Source organism: Molossus molossus, unplaced genomic scaffold (genome assembly GCF_014108415.1).
Source record: "Molossus molossus isolate mMolMol1 unplaced genomic scaffold, mMolMol1.p scaffold_m16_p_20, whole genome shotgun sequence".
NCBI lineage: Eukaryota > Metazoa > Chordata > Mammalia > Chiroptera > Molossidae > Molossus > Molossus molossus.
The window spans coordinates 40,658,967-40,685,263 of record NW_023425356.1 but is presented as its reverse complement, the minus strand read 5'-3'; the positions used below and the strand labels follow the sequence as shown (position 1 = coordinate 40,685,263).

The window sequence follows — 26,297 nt, the reverse complement described above, 5'->3', positions numbered from 1 at the left end:
CAGCGACCCCAGAGATAGTCATGGTGGTCAAAGCCATCTCAGGGAATGGTGGTAGCAAGAGACACTAACCCCAGCCATGGGGAAGAAAGTGATAGGGACAGTTTCCTGAACCTTTAATGTCCTCGTATCTTTGCTTCTGCAAGTTCTTAGAAACCCTGTGGGACAGGTATTGAGGGTCACTTGTTCTTTTTCTGTTTCATGTTCAACTTTTTATTTTCAATCAATTTGGACTTACAGAAAAGCTACAGACCCATTTATAATTTCTAGTTGAGAAAACAGAATCGTAGGATGAATAAGGGATTCTTTTAGAGTCTAACAATGAAGTAGATGTTCGATAAACATTTACTGACCGGTGAAAGTGAAAAGGGACCGATACTGGGGTCTCCTGACTCTTTGTCTTGCGCCATTTTTGACTGTTCATTTGCAGGTTGCACGGCTAAACACCCACTCATTTACGTACGCATGGTCGACAGCAGATTGTGAGTTACTCTTTGGTAGCTATAAATGAAGAGGTAGTCTGTCATTTTGCAGATTATTATGTAGTAGTAAATAACCATAGAGTGCACAGTGAAGAGATGTTTGCAGACACAATGCATTAACGTCTTTATGTTGATTACTATTTATTTACCGCTGTCATTTTTATCTTCACAGAAATTGGCCCCGTAACAATTACCACAGATCCCAAGAAATTTCAGTATGAACTAAGAGAACTATATGTTCAGGTGGGTGCCTGCTTTCAATTTTATTTCTTTGGGGGGAAGGGGAAGGAAAACCATGAACTTGTAGCTGATTTTCCTTATTTTTGTGTCTGAAAGAAGTTGACTGATGTTGCAATTCCAATACCACTTCTTTCTGTCACTTGGGTCCTGAATGAATTGAGGTCAGGGAGAGGGACAGATTGGGGTCAGCGTGTCACCATTCGCTCACTCACGCGTTGTCAGTGGCTGCTCTCGTGCAGCGATGGCTGAATTGAGTAGTTGTGACAGAGCGTTTGGCCCACACAGTCCAAGGTATTTGTTATGTGACCCTGTACAGAAGACTTACTGAACCCTGTTCTGGGCAGTCATAAGGAACAGTTCATTCTTTTTCTTGAATTCATTTCAGAGGGGGAGGGGAAGAGAAGAGAGAAGCGGAGGGGAAAGAGAAAGAGAAAGAATTTGTTGTTCCACTTATTTATGCTTTCATTGGTTGATTCTTGTATGTGCCCTGACTGGAGATCGAACCTGCGACCTTGGTGAATTGGGGCGATGCTCTAACTCATTGAGCTGCTTGGCCAGGGCCAACTTAAATCTTCCCCCACAACAGTAATGGTGATTTTGATATGCTGTGCTGTAAGTCAACTATATCAAAATTTTGTCAGTAAGTATAATTGGGTTTTTAGAGAGTAATAGCTTGGTTTAAATGTTATTCTAGAAATAGGAGTTGGAGCCAGGGTTGATGTGTACCTTCTGGGTGCGGCTTTGAGATCATTATTCCAAGAGCAATTCATTAAAAATAAAAATTGCACCCTGGCCGGTTAGGCTCAGCGGTTAGAGCGTTGGCCTGCGGTCCAGAGTCCCGGGTTCGGTTCCCACTAAGGGCATGTACCTCGGTTGCGGTTTGTCCCCGGCCCTGGTTGGGTTGTGTGAATGGCAACCAGTCTATGTGTCTCTCTCTCTCTTTCCCCCCCTCCTCTCTCCCTCCCACTCTATCTGAAGATAAATGCAAAAAGGTCCTCGGGTGAGGATAAAACAATAAAATAAAATAATAAGAACTGCTTCCCCGAGGCTGTTTCAGTGCAGTGTCCTCCGTGGACAGTCTGTGCGGCCATCCACAGACCTCTCGACCACTCCGTCTCAGGTGCGGGTACCGGGATCATCTCCTCCCTTTCCTCCAAGGACGCCTTCATTCCGGAGGGCTTCAACATAACGGCGGTGGCCTGTCAGAACCTCCTCTTCTCAGTTCCTGAACCTGCCAGTCATCTTCAGGGACCGTTTCTTTACTCCGTCTCCGTCTTCTGTTCCCATACACACCCTCAGGACCTTCGCATCCCCCAGGCCATGTCCTCTCTCAGGTCACTAATTCAAGGCTGGTGTGGCTCAGTTGGTCGGAGCATTGTCCTGTACTCCGAAAGCTCAGGGATTTCATTCCCAATAGGGCTGTGGGGTCGGTCCCCAGTTGGGGTGCATACAAGAGGCAGCAAACTGATGTTCCTCTCTCTCTCTTCCTTCCTCTGTCTAAAAAAAGGAATCAACAAAACATATTCTCAGGTGAGGATATAAACAAAAATTTTTTTTTAAAAAAAAGCTTTAAGAAATCACTAATTCAAGGATCTTAATGTCCAGCAGCAACCGCCTGTCCACCAGGCTTATCGGCGCAAAGCCTTGTACTGCAATGGCCTCTTCACCCTCATCGGGGACCCGGTTGCTGACCCCTCTCCTGTCTCTCAGGCCATCAGCTCTGTCCTTTTTCCACTCTCCCTCAGTCCAGTTCAGAGTTCTGCTATTTCAGAAACACTCCCTGTTCTTTCTTAGCCATTGCTGTTTTGGTTCAAAAGGCAAAACCTCGTTCCTGAATGGCCCCATTGATGTGCGCTATTCATTCCTGTCTGTCCACTGGTGGCCAAGGGCTGTCGAAGTCTCACAATGGGGCGGGTTGAAGCGCTATACATACCTAAGACTCTTAATGCTCCCCTGATCCTACTCTGTTTGTCTGGTCAATGAATTCTCTCATTTCCCCCAGGGACAGTTGCATCCCATCACCCTTTTACAAGTGGCTATTTCAGCAAATGACCTACCGTGAGCAAGTGGCCCCACGGACTGATTCGCACGCAGGCACACACAGACCGAGGCCCCTGCCCCTTGGTACCCAGCGTGCAGTCCACCCGTACCCGGTGCCGCCTGATTCTCGTTCCTCACTCCGTCTTGACCCCTGGCTTTCCCAAGATCTTGACACCATCACACGGTTTCTTTCCATGGCTTCAGAGCCCCCGTTTACTTTTGAATAGGTTCCAGTGTCTCAAAACAAAGCAAATCCCAACACACCGAAGCTTAAATAAAGCTAGACAAAATAAACAACAACAAATTTCTATTTTTCTCGAATTCTCTTGCACATAACAAGTTGCATCCTTCTCGGCTCCTCAGTGCCAAGGAAGTTGTCTGCATCCGCTGCCAGCATTTCCGCAACCCCCTCCCCATTCGCTGCTCAGGCTATTTCAGTCTGGTCCCCGCACCCCGCTCCTGAACGCGGCTCTGGCTAGTGACACCTGGCCTCTGCTCTGCTGACGGCAGTGGGGACTCCTCAGTCGCCAGCACAGCATGTGGGCATCGGTGTAGTCCTAGCACTGACCTCTCCGCCCCTCTGGGGACATTCCTTCCCTCGTCTGCTCTCATTTTTCTTCCTGCTTTGTCTCAGCTTCCTAGGCAGCTCGTTTCCCTCCATTTGGCCACGAAATGTTAAGGTTCCGGAAGGTTTGGTCCCCTTTTTTCCCCTCTCATTTTGTAGCCTCTCTTTAGGCAAAAATCATCCATACTCACGTAAATATGGGACTAGCCCACTCTTCTGCTCAAGACACAGAGCCTTGTGTCAGTCTCTGGGCTGTCACAGCGGCTAACGTGAAATTCACCAGCATTCCCTTCCTGCTGCCCCAAACTCGGCCTTAAACTCTCGCTCTTGGCAGCCAGTCAGTGTGTCCCTCTCGCCTCGATGTTTCTCTCTCTCCTTCCCTCCCTCCTACTCTATCTGAAGATACATAGAAAAATATCCTCAGGTGAGGATTTAAAAAAAAAAGGAAAACCCAAAGTTCGGTATTCCAAACAAGTATTCAACCATGGTTCTTGTGTTGTGCATGCCTCTGTTTTAAAATTCTATGCTAAGTTGAATTATATTTCATAAGTATCTAGATAGATTTCTATAGTCATACCTTGGCTATTTTTCTCTTTTGCTAAATTTATTCTGATCATTATCTTCACTAATATACTTCCATTTTCTTTCCCTTAGCCATTTTACTCTTTTTTAGTCATTATCTTGATACATAATTACACTTTACTTTTCTATCCCTCAATATAGCAAATTCTTTACTACTTTGGATGTCCAGATTCTCTGAAAAATATCTTTACATAGAAGTTTTTATCCTGTACATGGATCGTGGGAATTAGAAATTGTATGGCCCTGTTGTGTACATTTTTATGTTCCCCTATCCTCCCATGAGCTCCTGAGACACGAGCTCTTATTGAGCATCTGATTCACCCGTGGGATGAATCAGCGTCTGCAGCAGAGTGGACTTCAGTGACTGATGAATAAGTGAACGACATGTGAAGGTGGCTTTGCTTGGTGGTATAAAAGTACCTTACAAACCTAATCATCACTTTTTAATTAATTAATTAATTTTAGTCCTCACCCAAGGATATGTTTGTATTGTTTTTAAAGAGAGAGAGAGAGAGAGAATTCCTAACCGGGAATTGAACCTGCAACCTTTTGGTGTACAGGATGGTGCTCCAACCAACTGAGCCATCCAGCCAGGGCAGATCATTACTTTTTATTACAGAGAGATTCAGAAGGGCCAAGTATGGAGATTTCTACCTGATAGAATATTAGGAAGTGATTTGCTGTATTCATTTTTTTTTTAATATATTTTTTTTTAATAGAGAGGAAGGGAGAGGGGGAGACAGAAACAATGAAAGAAAAACATCCACCGGCTGCCTCCTGCACGCCCCATGCTGAGGGTCGAGCTGGCAGCCTGGGCATGTGCCCTGACCAGGAATTGAACAGGTGACCTTTCGGTGCATGGGAAGACACTCAACCCACCTAGCCACACCGGGTGGGCATCCTTTTTTTTTTGCCTCTGCAAGAATACAGCTGGGCTAGTATCTGGCCAGAATAAAAATACCTGTATTCTCAATGAAGCCCGCACTGATTCTTCCTTATTTCCTGCCCTTTCCTTTACTGTGTTCTGAAGGGTTTTCAGGGTTTGCCCTTCTCTCTGTTCCATTTGTCTCCGGAGAGAGGACCAGGACGGTGATCTCTGACTCAGACTCTGCGGATCCCCTCCCAGGGCGCCACCGCCTTCGGAAGGGGACCCTGCTGCACTCTGTCACAGTGACTGCTCCAGAAAACAGTCTTTCTGCCTTTCCCCCTGGAATGGAAGCTGGTGTCCATTTCTCTGGAGGTTTTCTCTGGACTGGCTGCATCTTAGGGATTCATTCTGCGTTGCCTTGGGAGCCAAGAGGATGCTTAATTAGAACAACCAGCCAGGGAAGAAATCAGTATTTACTTTTCCCCTTCATTCAACAGTGGGCACAGTTATAGGCATTGAAGATACCACAGAAATGTTTTTACTTTTAGACTTTCTAGTGAATTATTCTTTTTAAAATGAATGGCCAAAAAATTTCATTGAGTAGAGTCAAATAGGAAAAGACTGTAGGCTATATCATCACGTAACACCCAACTTAAGGACTATACATTGTTTCCTTTCCTGTGTTTGCTTAGAGAATATTTGATTATTTCATAAATCAGTCTGAGAAACTAATTTTACCAATTTCATAAAATTGTAGTGTGCAATACTAAGTTTTGTGTGTGTGATTTCCAGACCATTTTTCAGTTCCCCTTCTACCATTTTTAACAACTCTTCCTAAATCGCTGATGTTGGGAGCAAAACGGATTGCCATCCTGTTAAAACTAACTTGGAATTTTGTTTAAAAACGGGAACCTTTAAAAATGTTCCTTCCACATTTATAATAGTTTGGAAAACCAGGAAAGTAAATTCAGTTTGAAGTCAATTTAAATCATTGCTCATCAACATTTCACTAGACGCAGCTATATTTTTATGGAGCTATGGAATTGAGGAAGAGGCGATTTAAAATTTTCCAAGAAACACTCAGCAAAAAATTCACTACCTTTAAATCATTAAATTTATAACATTAATTTCATTTGCCTTTGTCCGTTTTCTTCTGGAATACATACAGATAAGCGGCTTGAAAAGCAACTGAGCTTTCTCTCTGGGGAGAAGAGGGGAAGAAAAAACAGCGAATGGTATTCGGATCCCACAGAGCTTGGGGAATTAATATCCTGGTGGATATGCAGTGTGAAGTCCTGCCCTGGGCCGCGGGCTGTACAGGGACCTAGAAAGCTAGTTGATTTTTAGAAAGTGCTGTTGGCAGTGATATGCTTTCAAGCCTTTTATTCAAATGTTTTCAAGAACAAAAAGCATATTAGTCAAACATTTGAAGTGTAAAAAAGGGCATTTCTACAATAATGGAATTACAATTCTTTTTTCTAGATGGTCGAGCCCCAACACTGAAAAGCTTCACATGTAATTTAGTTTCCTTTGGTGAAGTATTTTAATAAAACGGACCTTAAAAAAGGCAGGAATAAGAGTGAAAATATGCAGGAGAGCATCATGACCACAGCAACAAGACCGAGTTATGAGGAAGAGGAGGGTCAGGTCCAGTTGTTTTCCTTTAACAGAAGCAGAAGAATAAATAAACAGATTGCAGCAGGATGAGGTTAGGGGAAATGTTTGCTGAAATATAAGAACACTGGACGGTAGAATGAACGGCCACAGGAGAGTATGCAAAACCATGACCGGATAGATAAAGACTGTTCAAAAGAGGAGGTCAAGGTAATGATGAGCTTATTTTATTTATTTTTATTATTATTACTTTTTTATTGTTGAAAATATTACAGATGTCCCCCTTTTTTCTCCATTGACTCCCTTCTTCCCGCTCTCAGTACTGATGATTTCTAGAAAAACAATTCCTGATGCCAGTTTGGCATATACCTTATGCACGTTCTAATATCTAAGTTATGCTACTATGTATGTAAAAGTGTGCTTTTTATTTCTAGATTTATAGAGAAGAATGATTTTTTTATTTTTTTTAATCCTCACCCAAGGATATTTTTCTGTTTATCTTCAGATAGAGTGAGAGGGAGGGAGGGAGAAAAAGAGAGAGAGAGAAACATCGATGTGAGAGAGACACATCGACTGGTTGCCTCACGCATGACCCCAGCCAGGGCTGGGGATGAACCACAACCCAGGTACATGCCCTTGACTGGAATCAAACCCAGTCCACGGGTCGACACTCTGCTCCTGAGCCGAACAAGCCAGGGCTTTATGCATTTTTAACCAAATTGAACTAATGTATAACCTCCCAAAATAAGAAAGCAAAAAAAATTAAAAAATAATTAGGAAAAAAAAGAGGGTATATGTCAGTAGAGATACCTATATAAAAGATGTGATTTTCATTTTCAGTACTGGATGTCAGTCAACTTAAGAAAGTAGTGTGGCCCTGGCTGGTTTGGCTCAGTGGTTAGAGCATCGGCCTGTGGTCCAGAGACCCGGGTTCGGTTCCCGCTAAGTGCATGTACCTCGGTTGCAGTTTGTCTCCGGCCCTGGTTGGGTCGTGCAGGTGACGGCCACTCGATGTGTCCCTTTCACATCGATGTTTCTCTCTCTCTCATCTACTCTGTCTGAACAAAAAATGGAAAAATGTCCTTGGGTGAGGATAAAAAAGAAAGAAAGAAAGAAAGCAGTGTGTATTTCCATGGACATTTTTAAAATATGCATTTGAATTCAAATGCCTATATATAAGTGAATACATCTATACACTCTTACAGGAGGAAATACATATATTTAATTTAGGGGAGAAATGAGATAAAAGTCCAATACATGGAACATGATACTCGTAAAAGCTTCAAAAACAGTAGAACCAGCGTCTGTCCCAAAGTAAGGGCTTCGTAAATGTCAGCTGTTATTACTTCTGTTCCACTACTGCCTCTGGTACTCCAGAGTTCTTTTAAGGGAAATAATCGCCAAATGATTATACCACAAATGAGCAACAGTTATGGAACTTGTGCTTGAGAAAGACTTTACAGGTATACATCGTTCTCTCGATTCCAACCACGCAAATATGAATATTACTTTTCACAAATGTGGCTTCTCCACCTTTGAGACATTAGGTAACATTTGTTACTCAGGTCACCAAGCTGGCAAGTGGCAAGGCTAGTGTCAAAACTGAAGATATTTGCCCTGGCCGGATTGGCTCAGTGGTTAGAGCGTCGGCCTGTGGTCCAGAGAGACCCGGGTTCGGTTCCCGCTAAAGGCATGTACCTCGGTTGAAGTTTGTTCTCTGGCCCTGATTGGGGTCCTGTGGGTGGCAACCACTAGATGTGTCCCTTTCACGTTGATATTTCTTTCTCTCTCTCTTCCTCTCCCTCCCACTCTAAAAAAAGACAAAAAACAAAGAAAAAAAACCTGAAGATATTTAATGCCATTGTCCTTTAATTACTCTTCCCCCCTAACTATCCTTTCAAGTAGCCTTATTAATCTCCTACGGATAAAATTTATTTATATAATGTCTCTTTGTATTTTACTTCAAAGTAGGGATGGAGAGAAGTAAGACAGATGTAGGTCAAGGGCAGGTCTTATCCTCAATGAAATGAATCTATTCCTTACAGATTTTGGACTCCAGTTGTACTACCAATTGCCTTGAGGGATAGCTCACCTACAATTGTTGGGTAGCAAATGGCAAAGTTGTAAATTAAAAAATGACTCCCTTTGCTCGGCCTGTGTTCTTGCCGCTCAGTGTGGTGAGCTTGTTTGAATGTGCACTCACAGACCCCTTGGAGAGACGTAAGACAGGGTGCGTTTTAAGAGCTTGAAAGGTAGTATCTACACCCTAGTTGTATATGCAGGTGTTGTTTTGATTATTTTTATTGTTAGAATTAAAAGTTTAGTTTGCTACTCAAATTTTCTGCTAGAGCGATGAATTCTCTGAGGACCAAACAACCTTGTATCTTCAGGGAATGAAGGATGGGGGCTGAAATAAGGGAGTGAAGGGCACTGACGGAATTCTTGGCTCTTTTCTGACCATCGAGCCTGGTACCCTATCACTTCTTAAAGATCTTTTGTGTGTTCTTCACAGGACAGAGTATCAAAGGGTATTATGACTGCAGGATTGCTTTTGCAAAGCAGAATATACCGACACATTGGGGTGGGAGTGGATCATGATGGGACATTTCTTGATTTTCTTTTCAAAGTGTGCAGATGTGGGAATGTTCTTAAGGGCCAATCCATGAGTCATCGTAGAGTGAATATTGCAGTTACATGTGACCAAACAAGGTTCAAGAAGAGGAAGCCACTGACCTATGATGCCGGCATTTACCCCATACATGCTACTTAACCGGCTGAGGCATGCTTTCTTTTGTCAGTTTTTAGGAGATGGTAAGGATGGAGGTTGAAATGTTTTCCTTGGGAGAATTCTTCTTAACCAAAAGTCAGGACCACTAGAGAAAACTGTACACCTCAGTTCAACCAAATGGATGGAAAGGAAGTTAAAGAGTTTCTTCTTGTCCAGATTGGCCAGAAACAGTTCTCAAGAAGCTATCTCTTTTATTCTCATGCTTTGAAAAAGTCTCAAGAAGAATTGTGGAGTCTTGATATTGGTATTAACGTTGAGTGTTATTTGTCCAATTACCCTGTCGATGTACGGACTCCTTCCAGAAACTGATGGATTCCCCAGGCATGGGACCGGCTAGAGATTTGGTAGCATTGACCTTGGTCAAATGATACCTGGAGGCCTCGTCTGCAGTGATGTCCGGGTGTTCAGAGCTAATATGGGTTCTCTTTGGAGGCATATCACATTATTGAATACTGGTGCCATCACCAACTAAATCCCTCAGGTGTCCTTATATAAACTTTAAACCGGGTCTCCATCTTTTCGTATTCATGTTGACTTTTTAAATTCTCATTTATCTCCTCTCTCTCTCTCTCTCTCTCTCTCTCTCTCTCTCTCTCTCTCTCCTTCCTCTTTGAGAGGATCTAGATCTTAGTTCAACTTTGTTTAGTGACTACTAGCTATTAGAAAAAACATAAAATTTGTCTATCTCAAATTTCCCTATAATAAAATTCATAAATTATAATGATTTTATTGGTAGGAAATGCATTGTATTGGTAATTTTTTGTCAACACCTAAAATAACATAAGCAGAATAAATATATTTTTGTTAAATAAAAAGAATCACAGCATTATAATCTCCTTCAACTACCCAGTAACAAATGTTCCCGAAGGACTGTGAAATCGATATATGAGTGTTGGAGTGGAAAGGAAGAGATTTTAGTGGGCAAGTCAAGGAGCATGGGAAGAAAGGTCCTGGCAGAGGGGCGACGGGAGAAAGGACGCCTGTCCAGAGACGGTGCAGTGGGATGAATGTCTAGCTCTTGAATAAGCACATGGTGACGGGCTGTAAACATCTCCTTAGACCCCGCCCCTCTCCTCTCCTGACTCCTCCCTGTGAACACAACATGGGGGCCATTTGTAGGAGAGACCAGGGATCCATCCCAACGAGGGACGGGGGCAATGTCGTAATTCGATGGGAGAAGAGAAGATCATATAAAAAGGAACAGAAAGAATCCTTGACAGAGAGAGGAAGGAATTCTCTAGGATGTAGAGATGGGGAGAATTTCTGTGGGGGAGACTGAGAATACCAGGATATCATTTTTGCCTCAAGTTAACCCTGTGTCCTTACACCTGTTTCTGATCATTGGACACCGTATGTGGTGTTTTTGTTCCACTTGGCTGCCTCCAGGACATTCGCCTCTTCAAAGGACCACGGTCCATTATAATTCATGTGAATTAAGAAGCTTTTGAAATGTTTTTAAAGGATGAAGGCACATCATTTTCTGATTTATTTATCAAGATATTGAGTGCCTAGAACATAGTGTATCTTTGTGATTATTTGAATCAAAGTGAACTGAATTTCCTCTTAAGACCACACAAGAATAAAGTTCCAACAGATTGAAAGGTCAGTTGTTGAAGAGTTAGATCCGTACCACTGACACGTGGTAACCTGAAAGTCTGGATGTGATTGTCATTGCTGACCTTTGATATGTCTGGAATCGAGGTCAGCACTTCTTCAGACGAGCGAAGGACAGCATGGTGGACTGCCTGGGACAGAGTATCATCTTTTATTTTGGTTATGGAGATTTGAAGTTTGGGGTCTGATGGTCTCCAAGTGCACCCAGCCATATTTCCTACAAGTGGTGAAGCTCAGCACGTCACTGCCTGCAGAATTCTCCAGTTGTTCTGATTTATTTTATACTTGCTTGGACCCAACTTTAAATTAGATGCAATGTGTTTAATGGTTTCCACATGCCTTCTTGGGCATAGAATCACACAGCTGTATTTTAAGAACAAGGACTGAAGGTTGTAAACTTTTGTTCTCCTTGCAACTGCATTTCATGCCTACATGCTATAGGTAAACGGCAAATTATGTAAATAAGCCATTTACACAGCGAATATTCCATGTGACAGGAATACTGTCTGACTTTTCAACTAGGCTGTGTTCAGTAGGTTGTACTCTCATTAGAATAAGGGTTAAGTATTGTAATGCCAATGAGAAATCTTCTGGATCGAGGCATGAGCCTACCAAAAAGAGTTTCAGTTTTTGATTACTTAGAGTTAGGCATACTTGAAAACAACTGGTGTAGACACTTGTTCAATGAAAACATGATGAGAAAAGAAAAACTGAAATGGGTTAATAAGAAGAGAAACGATACGGAGTAAGGCCCGGACCCACTCTCAGATTAGCCTTCCTGGAGCCCTGATTCCTAGTTTGATGAACATTTTCCCATTAGGTTTTAGACAAGGACCTGATTTTTCTCTAACTCCTCTCAGGGTTAGTTCTTTGCCATTCCGCCACTGTCTTGTATTTAGAAAAGACAACATGCTGATCTGTGTTTTATTACTACCTTGACTGATAGGATTTCTTTTCATTCTTGTTTAATCTTGCTTTCCAGGAATTTATTTTTTTGAACATAATTATCACCATGACTCTGAGGTTACAGTTTTGTTTTTTCTTTCTCTTTCATTCCAGGAGCAACATTTACTGTGAAAGGTCACATGCTTCTGTTTTTTCTACTTGAAGTGTCTTTGGCAACTTAGTACATTGTAGCCATCAGTAGAATTAGAAAGATAAAGTGGGTATCAAAATACTGAGCAAGAATGTGCCGACTGATACAAATTAGTTCTATTTCAGAGTTCAAATAAAAACACCAAGTTAACAAAGTCAGGCTCTTTTATACTTTTAGGGAATTACGCAATTCAGTGCATTATAAACTTCATCTCCTTCATGTCTTCCTTTTCCACATATGTGTGTAGGTTTATGTGGTTTTGGGGATACATTTCCATAAAACCATGGGGAGGGGGTGAGATGGAAGGGAGAAGAGAGAGGAGGATAGATAAAGAATGGAAGATGGGGGTAGTCATTTTACACACACACACACACACACACACACAGTGCTTGGTTAAAGAGCAACTTTTAGAACTTGTAATTTTAGAAGACTTACATCTGGAATTATATTACTTGAAATGAGATGGGGTAGGCTTGAGTTACAGTCAGCCTGAATACATCGTGCGCCTAGATTATGTCAAAACACAGTCTCGTTCATTCATTTACTCACTGTTCGTTCGTTCATTCATTCATTCATTCATCTATCCATTCATCAAACAATGACCGGAACCACTTTCTGAGTTTCCTCAAGGAACGAGGATCTAGTGGAGAAAATAGGTAAATTGTAACACAGCTGCAGTAGAACAATGAGCAGTATTCTTCAGGCATCCAGAAGAATGAGAACCTTTCTCCCTCTGTTTCTACGGTGTCTCTGACAAGCTAAATTTATAATTTATAAACAAGTATGAACTTTGTTTATAAACTTTGTGTATATATTTAAACAAAGTGAATAATTTATAGATTTTTGGAGTAGTTTGCAGCTTGATTCCTGACCCTTAGTAAATTAAAGCAACATGAATTTTGTTTCTAATAACTCTTGCCAGGAAACAAAGTTTATGGAAGACTCTCAGATCAAAGCAACAACCTTACAAATAACAGTCTAGAAGGAAGCCCACATCACTAAACCAAATGTATCATTCTAAAGTAGTGCTGTCTAGCAAAAAATATAATGTGCGCCACAAATGTAATGAAAAAAAAACACATTTGAAATTAATTTTAATACTCCATTTAAACCAGTATATCCAAAATATTATAATTTCAACATGTCATTAACATAAAAATTAATACATTTTAAGTTTTTAAATTTTAATTAATTAAAATTAAATATTTAGTTCCTTAGTTACCAGTACTCAATAGCCACATGAGGCTGGGTAGTGGCTACTGTATGAGACAGCACAACGTATTTATTATTTGAAACGATCAGTTAAACTCAACTATCACACAGGGAGTTTTTATAAGAATATAACATTATATGTTAACTTCTTTTGGAAAAAAACTCATTTTTCTGTTCAGGAATCCATATCTACAATGAGATAGATAAATAGTTTCACTAAGATATGAGTGACTAGTTAACATTTATTTTTAATTCATAGATAACTACTAACTACTATAAGCAGAAAGGTAATTATTTAAAGATACAGTACTGCTCTGGGAAGAGAAGAGTTTTATTTCTGAGAATAATTTATAATCAATATGATTATGATTATAATCTGTGTCTGTAAACATGAAATACAGGGCAGAATAATCATTTTTTTAAAATAAAGAACACATTGATTTCCACAACAGCAAAAATGAACTAAGCAACAAAAATCACTCCTGAAGGATGTAGAAATCAGTGAGTGCAATTTCCCCATCACTAGTGGGACATCTCACGATATCTCCAGAAAATGAGTTTTCTAAGACTTGCACGAGAGAACGACTGATCATTATTTGCATGAAGGTGCATTCCTTGGGATGTAAAATCTCGGTTCCCGTGGTCCAGTCCTGTAAGAGGGGTAGCTGCGGGTTCAGCAGAGCTAGAAATAGGGCCAGTGTCCAGAGTCTCCCTTTCATGATGGAGCCGAAATGTAGTATCAGGCATCGGCTAGATTCGATCCACCAGTCCATGTGGGGTTGCTGGGGGCCACGTGGGTGAAAGCAGGGACTACTCCCCGGCAACAGGAGTCCCAAAGGGCCAGGAGAACCAGGAGCCAAGAGGCAAGAGAGAGGAAGAGAGGGAGCTTCCTTTGTTTAGGAGATTGTGTATCTCGGAGAGCATGCCCTTGCAGTGGCCACTGACTTGTTCTCAGGTGTGACTGACAGGTAAGCATTTTTCCGAGTCACCCAAACCCTACTGGGCATGCTTCTAAATTGCCTTTTTCTAGTCCCTTCTCCCATCAGTCTACTGGGACTAGACCTGGAGAGTGTTAACTTGTAGCTTCCTGGCAAAGCTGTATAAATGGCATATCTATATTATCTGGTCTTTTCTTTACTCCTTTCCTGTTAAGTAATAATCAGATTATTATAACAGTATCATAAGCACAGCCAGTATGGGTTTCTGACTTATTTGGATCAAAATGTTTCTTTTTGAGTTGATATTCCCTCATATTCTGGCTGCTTGCGACTTTATGTTAGTTCTTCCATAGAAGTCAGAGTTTTTTGGGGGAAAGTATGATACAAAAAAGTTCAAGAAATATAGGGAATGTCTTTCATTTGTAATTAAAATTCTGAAATTCTCTGTGGAGTTATAGCTGCTCATCACACTCTTTCCTTTGGGTAGTAACCAGTGTTAAACATCATATTTAGGAGGTTAAGGTCCAAAGAGGTGCTTTTGTCCCCAGGAGAATAAGGTGGTTTCAATACTTAAAGCAAATGTTGACTATGTTGGTTTTATAAGTGGTTGTAAATTGTTCTAGTCAAAAAGTAAAGGCTTGGAGGTCTCATTTCAATACATGTTTTATTTTCCAATATTAGGATGGGCCTGAAGTTATGGCGGGATCTCAGTGGGATGAATTAGTTTACTGCCGGCTGGTGTTTAGGAAGGAACCAAGGCATCCATCCCGAGGTCCTCTTGTACACTTGAAAGCAAGTCGAGTGACCTAGAGACTGTCCTTCACTCAGTGACTGCATAAGTTTTACCATTTTTGCCACTCCTAGCATGCATCTTTGGAGATTTCTTACCTGTTCTGATTTTTGGCTCATAGATAGAAGACTTCTCCTAGCCCCTTGATACTAGGTGACAATTAGCAGGCAATTATTCTCTCTCTTTTTGTTCTTTAATATTTTTTCTTTATTGATTTTAGAAAGAGAGGAAGTGAGAGGGAGAGAGATAGAAACATCAATGAGAGAGAACATCGATTGGCTGCCCCCTGCATGCCCTCCACTGGGGATCGGGCCCACAGCCTGGGCATGTATCCTGACCTGGAATCGAACTGGCGACCTCTAGGTGCATGGGTCGATGCCCAACCACTGAGCCACACTGGCTGGGCAATTATTCTTTTTTTACAGTTATACCACCAGGATGCTGTATTGTATACTTAGCTATTCAGCAAATGCCCACGGGATAGAGAAGTTATATTGGTTTCACATTGAGATACATGATATCAAGCGCGGTTCAGGAAGGTTTTTTGCTTGTTTGTTTAAGCTTCTGAAGATACAATAGAAATGTAAATTTCTTGAGCCGTTCAGAATATTTATTACAGATATGCCAAGTTGGCCGCATGTAAACATCATCCCCGGCCAACATAATGTGGCTACTTCCCATTTTCCTAGCACACAAATGCTCATTTGTTGCACACAGTCATCTCCCCAAATAACTACTACGCAACAGAAAATATGTCATATCATTGAAGAATAAAACACGTTAGAGTACATACGAAAAGGAAGGAAGTACATCTGACTGGAGGCAAACAAAGTTTTACAGAGGAAAAGGCCTATTACCTCAGCCTTGGAAGGAAAATTGTTCCATTTGATAAATATTTACTCGCTGAGGCCTATACACCAGCAAATGCGATGAACCAAAGACTCAGCAAAGCACAGTTTCTAGAAAACAGGAGATTTCGGACACGTCCACGTCGGAGAGGAGTGTTCCATGGTGGAGATGCAGGGTAGGAAGATCACTTAAATAAAAGCACTAAGGGTGCCGCGGTGTGACGCAAGGGGCAGGCATATTGAAGGACCAGGAATGAGCCTCAGCTTCACGGGAGCAGCCCAGAAATTGGGAGCAGCAGGGGGTAGACTGCTAGTTAGAAAATGCGATCCAACACAGGTAGTTTGCGAAGATTTTCAGTAGGAATGTGATACACACAGCCCCTTTTCTGTAGGAAAAATAAAGTTTGGTGGTAGGAAGAGCAGAGGTTGAGATGGGAGGCTAAGGCTATTCTTTTAATTGAATGAATAAGAAGAGTGAATTATAAGAAGTAAAGAGGGAGGGAGGAGACATAGAAAGAAAGTTGAAGGACTGTGGTTTGGCCACTGATTAGGTGAAGGAAGAAGAAAGAGCCCAAGATGACCTAGGTTTGAACCCGAATATCTAGGCAGGTAGTAATATTAACAAAAAGGGAAGGCATGGTGGGGGAAATACACAATGAGTTCCATTGTAGATGCATTGAATTACAGAGACCCATAAAACATCTAAGAGTAGATGTTTAACAAGCCACTGAAAATGAAAAATTGGGATGTGGGCAGTAAGTAGAGTCTGAGGATACGAGTGTACACATTTTTGAGAGGAGCATTATCTGTTAAACTAAATGCCATGAAAATACATATAAGTAATTGAGAGTAGGAGATAAGTTCTGCAAAAATAGAAGGGACTGATAACTTAGCAAGATTTCTGGGAGTCTTTAGTGATATCTTCTCAAAAATGAAGATCGGTTACTATAGCATCTAACACCCTACTGTTAAGAAAGTGACATAATACTTAATGGGTGTCCCAAATTTAGAAGCATTTATAGCAACTGGTGCTCTATTCCAGCTCATTTACCAATGGTAATCAAAGTTTGCAAGTTTTGAATGGAATCCAATGCAAGAAAAAGTCCTCCAGTTCACCCAGACTGCGGTATAAACAATTCTAATGTTTGGTTCCTATGACACTGAAGGGTTCTGTGGTGCTCAAGATACCTGTATCAGAATGTGAGACCGTTTGGAGCCTGGGGAACACCCCAATGGGAGCATCAAATAGAATTTCCAGAGTTTAAAGATAAAACCTTACCCTTTCATCAAGCATTTATTTTATTGTAGAGAAAGAGCTCTTACGTATTGGATTCTGGTGGGCTGTGGATCCCCAAAGACCCCGTTATCACAAGATGCCTTGCTTTGTATTTGATTGTCTTTTCTAGACTATGATCTCCTCAAGAACAAAATACTTTACCTTATTCATTTTTGTATGCTTAAACCCTAGCAAGGACAATTATTAATTGCTCAAAAAAGATTGGTAGAATCCGGCCTGTGTAGCTCAGTGGTTGAGCGTCGACCCATGGACCAAGAGGTCACTCGTTCGATTCCTAGTCAGGGCACACGCCCAGGTTGTGGGCCTGATCCCCAGTGGGGGGCATGCAGGAGGCGGCCAATCGATATTCTCTCATCAATGTTTCTATCTCCCTCTCACTTCCTCTCTCTCTAAAATAAATAAAGGAAAAACATTTTTTTAAAACAAAAACAGATTGGTAGAAAGTCCTTTCCCTTGGCCCTATAGTTATTGACATTTATGCTAAGGAAATAATCCAACATTTTATTTATATCTATTTATATTGATATTTATAATAGGTTTGTATTAGTCCATTTATAATAGAGGAGAATCTGTAAAAGCATTAATGTTTAACAATGGAGAAATGATTGACTAACTTATGAGATGCAGACATAATAGAATATTATGCAATCACTAAAACTGTGATTTTGAAGAACATTGAGGACATGGAAACGTGAGATATAATCCTAAATTTAAAATATAATACATCAAATGATAAATACAGCATGCTTACAATTTCACCTATAACTTCATCTAGTTTTGAAGGAACTAAGTGTGACAAGAAGTCCTATTAGAGCAAGGATTATTATTGTTTAGGGAAATTTATAGAGCCTGTTCAAGTAGAAAAAAACAACTCAGAGATCATACGTTCGCAGGGGAAAATGAAGCAGAGAGAACAGAATGACACAGAGAGTGTATTTTATATAAGGTGGTCTCGGAAGGCTTCTCTGACAGGTGACGTCTGAGCACACACTTAGGGTATGGGAGACATACTGGTGTGCTTGCTGGCAGGAACGATGCAGTCGACAGGAATGGTTCGGTGATGGAGTGGAGAGAGGAGGCAGCCTCAGGGCCATGTCCTCGATTAGACACGGGTGCAGCCAGCCTTGGCCAGAGCACGGGTGATTCCTTCGGTGAAGGCCGGACATGCAGCTGCTCCTGCAGGCAGGATAATAGGTGTCAGAACAGGAGTTGCTGCAAGTTCTCTTCTGATCGCTTCCATTTCCTCCGTAAAATAGAAGCAAGGCCACCAAATAAGAGTGGTAATATATGAGAAAAGAAGAGATGTATGGAACAGTCATAAAGGAGAACGGGAGAGTGAACCAACATTTAATTAAAATTATAAAACAGACGAGATCGGGCGCATTTAGGGCAGTAAAGGCTGTGGACGTGCTAAGCCACATAGTCAGCCAGAAAAAGTCAAGCATATGATTGACTAATATGAGAGGTAAAGCTGAGAGCAACAAAGGAACAAACAAGACAAAAACAAAAACTCAAAGACACAGACAACAGTATGGTGGTGACCAAAAAACAGGGGGGTCAGGGGTAAAGGGAGTCAAATACATATGTGCTGATGGAAGAAGATTTGACTTTGAGTGGTAAACACACAAGGCTGTATGTGATGTATCATGATGATACATCACTTAAACATATAATTTTATTAACCACTGTACCTCAATAAATTCAATAAAAACTATAACAGTTGCCATTATTTTGTATATGTGGGTGAATTTATAATTTATTCATAAGTGCATTTTTTTCATCTTCACATTATTCTACATACTTTCCATTTTGTCACAACCACAGGGGTTAATTCAGTGGCAAACTGAGAGCAAATCGAAGGGAAGAGAGCGTGTTCGATGCTGGAGCTCCAAAAGCCACCTGTCGTAACTAAAACATCCCTTTCTTTTCTGCTGCTGACGTGATTGCAATTTTTTCCTCTCTGCTTCTCAACAGGGTGGCGGTGATTGTCCCGAAATGAGTATTGGAGCTATAAAAATTGCCCTGGAGATTTCTCTTCCTGGCTCCTTCATCTATGTCTTCACTGATGCGCGGTCCAAGGACTATCGGCTCACTCACGAAGTGCTGCAGCTTATCCAACAGAAGCAGTCTCAGGTGGGTGGAAGCAAGCCCTGAATGCAGCTGTCAGGAACCCAGCCTCTCCCCTTTGACTCTACACTGTGTGGCCAGTGTCACTAATTACAACTAGTAACCCGTGTATGTGTACCCCAATGTGTGTGCGTCGTTTAATTTGAACATACAAGTGGGTATGTGATATTTGTGCATAGTATATGAATGCCTTGTTTTCATACAGAGAAGAAAGGGTGTGGGGATTAATTAAGGTATTTGTTACCATTGTGTCCTTATAATTGACAGAAACAGACCGACCAGAAAAGGCCTGCGTTTAAAGTATCATCTCCTCTGTGGAATCTTGTCTGAGTTAGTTACTCACTGTACCAGTTAGCTATTGCTGCGTAACAAGCATTTCTAACTCGCAATAGCTTAAAACAATAAGCATTTATTTCTCATGTTAGCCGGGCCCAGCTGAATTTGGGCTTGCTCACTTGTGTGCCTGGGGATTGTTTGAGTTTGGCTTATGTGGTAGGCCTACGTCTGGGTGACTTGGCTGCACCTCACAGGCTTCTCAGCCTCTTATCTAAGACCAGTGAGCAAGCTGATGTTGGTATGTTCTCATGGACACTAGAGAGCAAGTGAAATACTCAAGGCTTCTTGAGTGTAGATTCAAAACTGACAGAATGTCCCTTTTGTCTAATGGTACTGGTCAGAGAGAGTCACACGCCCAGGTTTTGATTCAAAGATGACAAAAAAAAGCTTCAGCTGTTTAGTAAGAAGAACTTCAAAACCTTTTGCAGATTGCATGGATATAGGGAGGAATATAGAAGTGTATATATATATATATGTTATATATATATGTATTCTACTCGCCTAGTAGTATGTTAACACATAAAAGGTACTCAATAAATATATATTGACTTATGAAAACCCTTTGAATTGTCTTCTTTTTAAAAAATCCAAGGTGGTGTTTGTGCTCACTGGAGACTGCGATGACAGGAGCCACGTGGGATATAAAGTCTATGAAGAAATTGCCTCGACGAGTTCTGGGCAGGTGTTCCACCTGGACAAGAAGCAGGTCAATGAGGTGAGTGCCATGAAGTAGGTGTGCTCTGTTATAAGCTCCTCTACCAAAGCTGCTGGGCCGACCTGATGGTGACAGATTTGATTCCCAAAACAATTTAAACGAAAAGGTTTTATTTTCCCAAACCGTGCGGAGAAGCATAGATTTGTCTAATATAAGTTTCCAGATTGTATTATGCTATACGGACAACTTATTTAGATTGAAGCATCAATGTATTGAAATTTTATTTAGTGGGACTTGAACATTTTTGTAGTTCTTGTTGCTTTGTAGGGCCAATTCATATTTCTGGTGCACAGTGTGTGGTGACTGGCAACATGGGGTTTGCCCGTCTACTGAATGTCAGTTATTCCGCAGAATTCCAAAGAACGTTGATCTCTAAGTTAAAAAGTAAAAAACTGTGACTAAGTCCTATGTAGTTTTTCTAAAAACTTTTGGGGAATAATCTACAACGTACATACTATGAAAATCTTCGTATTCTCTCAAAACGTGTTAGAGATATGTCTTATTGTCCCGATTCACTTTTCCCCTTTTTGTCACCTTTCCTTGGCTGTGCTAAGAAAAAAAAATTGTATTTATTTATTTGGCTTCCACTTAAAGTTTCTAGGAACATGGCACTATAAAGGCGAGGTTTTATGTAGGCATAAGTCACGTTTGATTGATATGGTCACTGTATATACACACATTCTGTTAATTTCACGGCAGATTTCTTTGGGTCTCGAATGAAATGGTTCAGAGTCCTCTTATAACTTAAGAGTCCTATTACATTATGAGGGAACTAACACTTTCTAGAATAAACAATCTAGCAAAAATATATTTTATCAACAGATGATATACAAACCTGGAAGGTTACTTTAGTCCCCAAAACTTTTTCTGGGAAGAGAAACAGCCTCAGAGAGGGTTATGGCTTGAGTCCACGTTGTGTCCACTGTGGCGATTCAGAAATGCCCGGGCGACATCTGGCAGCTACGGGAGGAGCCCTTGGCAGTTAGTTATATAAACATTTGCACGAGAATTTGGGAGCCTGGGAAGAAAAGAGTTGGGGAAGAGTACAGGACTCTCTCAGGACCTGGGTTTCCTGTCCCATCCCACAGACTGTGCCTGACCCGAGTGAGGGAAAGGCCACCGGTTGAAGTTGTTTTCCATCTGAAATTGTGCAAGGTCCTGGGGTACAGTCGGTATTATGGGCACAGAGCAGGACGTAAGTGAGGAAGTGCGTCGCTCTCCCTTGCACCGGTGAGGACGCCACCCACTCCCAGTGCCGTGAGGCTGTCCGCTGGAGGTGGCAGAGGTGGTCAGCACGGGCAGATGGCCGCTGGTTCAGCAGAGGATGCCACGCCCGGTGGACATGGTGGGTCCCAGCAGGGCTACTAGGGGAGAGAAGCCGTGAAAAGAGATGGGACATGTGGAAGGACAGGTGTTTGAATCTGTGAGCAGTCAGACATCGTTTGGAGATTCTCAGTACGAACTGGGTACCTTTAAGGGAGAACCATAGACTTTATTAGGGTCCCATAGCCAGAAAATAACATAGTGTGTCCTATGAATGTATCTCCACTTACATCCATACACCCAGGGAGATCGACTTACACAAAACTAAAAATATTATTGTTGCCTTCTACAGAGAAAATAAGCCCATATAGAGGCACTTTATTTATTAAATAAGTGGCCCAATGCATAATTTTTGTAGTGCTAATAATTTTTACCAATTTCCAAGAATCACAGTTTATACAAATGTGATGTATAGTGCATGACATTTTACAGGTATAGATTTATAAGAGAAATTTAACCCGCTGGTCCATTAATAGTGTTTCTCTTCCAGACCATTAACTGATATTCTGATCTTTAAATTTAGCTTAGGCAGAATAGGACCAGAGAGAAGCATTCCTAAAATTGTCCATTGTTACGAAATGGAATTTGATGCCATTGGGGATGGGCCTTTAATTTACCGGTCAATTATAGCCATTCTAACTTCCTTGCCAATTGGTTCAAGAAAGATCATCTCATTTGCTTTGGCCCACTGAGACTCGAGGGGAATTTAGCTAAGGGTGTCTTGGACAAGTTCTCTTGTCCCAGATATTGTCCTATAGGACTGTGAATCCCGGATCTGAGGCGTCTTCCTCCAAGTCAGACATGAAGCAAATACAAGGGGGAATAGAGAGCTAGGAAAATTCAAAACCTTTGGATTAAGTCAGCATTCAAACTCACCCTACTGCTGAGAATCCAGCATCAAGGAAATGGTTGGTTTGCTTAGGCCAATTAGACCTGAGTATTCAGTTACCTAAAGAAAAATGCATCCTGATGCAAATTCTCTATTTCTTTGTGACTCGGTCTCTCCAAGACCCGGTACCCTTGTTTGTAAAATGGGAATAATAGGATCATCCATTTCTGAGAGTTCTTCTAAGATTAAATGAGATACTGCAGGTAAAACGTTCCACACGAGGCCTGGTACAGGGTAAGTGCCTAATACATGTTAACCAGTATTATTACAATCCTCGTCATGTTGTGATTTTGCTTTCAGATGGGGAAATCGGGCCACTCTGTTTGTTAGAAACCGGATGGCTAGTTGTTACTGGGAAATAAATTTGACCGGGAAGAGGCTGAGAGATGGTTTCTCTTTTTTGTGTGTGAGGAAAAGATACTGTGAGGGGTCACTGAAGCTGTGTAAGCCAGGATGGTCCTTCCGGAAAGCCACCGTGGTGGGAGAGTTTGCTGGAAAAAAAATGAGAGTGACAGTGACAAACTGGATTTACAGAATTTTTAGTCTATAAATTAGCCACTTTTCTTTGCTCATTGTTCCAAAATGTCCCATTATGTAAACATTCTGAACTCCAGGGAAACTGGACGCTATAGAGACGTGTGTGCATTTAGCAGACCCGGAACTCAAGGGAGGCCACATGTGCTCAGTCCTCGCATTTTACTCAAGAGCAACTTTTCATCTGCCGTTTCTAAAGGAAACTGTAGAGTTTCATGTTTTTTCTTCCTCACCTAGTTCATCAATTTCCTAATATAGTGAAGTGTATTTTTATATCAACTCCCTTGAGCTAATTTAAAGTCTTTTCCATCTGTTTTTTTTTCTTTTTTTCTTTTTTAAAATAATGATTAAGGAGAAGATCTAGGTGTCTTTCATCTCTATTTAACATAAAAGGGAAACCAAAGTAAAGACATTAGTTGGCCAAGTATGAGTAGTCTATAAATCACTGTATAGTGTTACATTTTAGAAACACAAGTTAAAACACATCTCAGGGGTACACTTACACAGTTCACCTTTGAAGACGAAACTAAACAGTCTTACTCTTCCATTTCTTTTCAAACTGGGTGATCGTCAGTGGAGCTAATGAATACTTCCCTTCGTATAAGAAAAGTCCAAGTTTGGAATCTCAAAGTTACTCACAGATGTTATATTCTGGAGGGAAGGAAGCTAACACAGAGATCCACTGTTGGCTGATTCTCCATCTCTTCTCATTTCCTGGTGCCTTACGTTTCCCCAGTGTGACTGGAAGGTGAGGGACCAAGGAGCCCTGGTGAGGGATTCTGCAAAGGTCAGCATCCCAGGACAGAAGGGTAGAGGACGAATCTAGAGAGACAAAATGAAAATATCCAATACAAACAGCATTGTGTAGAAGTTAAAACCCCAGACTCTGGGACTGTGGCTCCCATGTGACCTTAGATAGGGTACTTGTTTTTCTGTCTCAGTTTCCTCATCTGTAAAATGGGGAGAATGTTTAGAACATCTCAATAAGTATGAACTGCTATTATTTTTATTTAGTGCTACATGCTAGTCAAAAGTTTCCAGCCACGCCCTGGCCGGTTTGGCTCAGTGGTTGGAGCGTCGGCCTGCGGTCCAGAGAGACCCGGGTTCGGTTCCCGCTAGGGGCGCGTACCTCGGTTGCAGTTTGTCCCCGGCCCTGGTTGGTCATGTGAGTGGCAGCCACTCGATGTGTCCCTTCACGTCGATGTTTCTCTCTCTCTCTTCCTCTCTCTCCCTCCCGCTCTATCTGAACAAAAAATGGAAAAATGTCCTCAGGTGAGGATAAAAAAAAAAAAAAAGTTTCCAGCCACTTTTTCACAATTGTCCCTAAAACAAAGAAATATATATGTGTAGTGTCCCTCTGTGATGAGATGGCCCAGGACAGCATGCTATAATGGGAAATGCCGGGGCTTTAGAATTGGGGCACTGGGATTTGAATGACCTCTTTGTCATTAGCTAGTTGAACAACTTGACTCAACTTTATTTAACTTCTCTAAAATGATGTCTTTGTGCGAAGAGAGGCACATTAATGGACTCACAGGACGGTCGTGAAGGTGAAATAGAACAAAGCACACCTATAATCAGCTGAGTGGAGTTTCGGGCGAATGGAAATCACCCCGCCTGGAGTTTCCAAGGACAGGAATGGCTCTCTGCCAAAGGGGACACCAGTATTTCCGCTTTGATCGCAGGGCCTGTGAAAGGCTCAGAAGGAGAGGGGTGTTTTGGTGAGCCCCCCGCCCCTTTAGAAATAAATACCCAGGGGAGAATGGACGCAGAACGACGAAAGACTTTGTAAGATTCTCAAACTTCTACAGTTTCCCTGTGTTTGTCTTTTTTTCTGATTTTCACATCACAGTAAAACCACTACAGTGGTGGAGGGTTTGACTGCTCCTTTGGAGATGACAAGAGCCTCCGTAGCAGGGACAGTCGTCTGGGGACCCTCGCGGAATGCTTCCTGTGTCAGGCACTGGGCTGAGTGACTGCTTTCATTCCCGCAGGCCTGTGGGCCGCAGCTGATTTTTGAAACAATAAACTGAGCATGTGTTTTTCTCGCAACAAATGGAAACAATGTCCACTTGGCTTCATTTAACCCTATTACTGACCTACAAAGCACTAATAATGATAATAACATAATAAGGTAATACATACTCTGTGGGAAGCCCCGAGGAAAATAAATCCCCTCCCTGTTGGTCCTCCTGGAGTGCACGTGTGTAGTGGCAGCTAATGGGAGGACAGGAGCCAGAGTCCCCCGTGTGAAGGAGCACAGGGGTGACCCCCCTGGAGCTGAACAGTAGACAACCCCATGCAGTTCTGGGGGAACACAGAGCCGCGGACCTCTCTTCTGTCTGCAACGGGAGTGCAGACTGTAAGATAAAGAAAACGTCTTTATCATTTCCCACTAAGGAAGGCCCATGGGTAAGGGAGAATTGAATTCACTAGCAATTTCAGAGGAAATAGCGAAAACCCAGGAAAATGAAGCAACAGTCTTGAAGCCAGTCGTGAAAAATACTAACAACCTAGCAACAGAAAGCCTCATCGATGAGCGCCTAGTGGGTCTATTTCTCTTAGACGCATTTTCTCTGGGGTCAGCTCTGATATTGGAAGAACTGTAAACTTTGCTGGGGTATGAATTCTGCACAGTCCCTGCCTGCTGTCATGGCTAACGGCCCCTTGTGACTAGAATTAGAACCCAGAGTTTTCTGCATGGGGGCTTAATGATGAGCCTGTGACACCCAGGGTCTGGAACAATGACTACTCTGAAATGACGTCTCTGCCATCTGAGTTTCACCCTAGGCTTTATTTCAAAAACATAACCTTACTCCTGACCTTGAAAATGAGTAGAAACCGGTGTTTCCTCTGAAATCTGAAAATGTATCAGAGACAATTATGACATGATAGAACGCTACAGGAAATGTGTGGGAACAATGTGTCCGTGTCCCCACTTACTCCTTCGTTAAATTCACCTAATAAAATGTCCAAAGTGAAGCAGAGAGCTCGGAGCTCAGACTTCAAAATATTAGGGCTGTCTCTACATCTACAAACACAGCAAAAAAGAACACTTGCTTTAGTTCCAGTGACCCCTGGTATTACTTGTCTATAATTTCAGAAAACAGATGGATACTACTCACTAAAGCTTCTTCCTAAAATACCAAAAATGCAGAGTAAAAGGAGGAAGAAGCTTATCTAAATGAATGAAAGAACAGTTAAAGAAAAGAAAAGAAATAAATATTATTTAAAAGCAAATGTTGGCCAACAGGTTACACGCATTCAAGAGGACAAAACAAATAGAAGAAAATAAACCTGTTTACTTAGCTGACTCTATTTTGATTAGAAGTGGAAATAAAATATTGATTATGACTATGAGATAGCTTTAACGGAGTCAGTTACTTGTATAGCTAACTCTGG

General features: G+C 41.6%; 1 protein-coding gene across 1 annotated transcript in view; it reads left to right on the top strand.

Annotated features, from left to right (window-relative positions):
- HMCN1 (hemicentin 1) overlaps positions 1–26,297 on the top strand; it is a 427,446-nt gene that overhangs the window by 99,856 nt on the left and 301,293 nt on the right. The window contains exons 2-4 of the mRNA XM_036272178.1: positions 652–722; positions 18,946–19,104; positions 20,027–20,149. Coding sequence (XP_036128071.1) covers positions 652–722; positions 18,946–19,104; positions 20,027–20,149 — 353 coding nt within the window. The remainder of the gene's footprint in view (positions 1–651; positions 723–18,945; positions 19,105–20,026; positions 20,150–26,297) is intronic.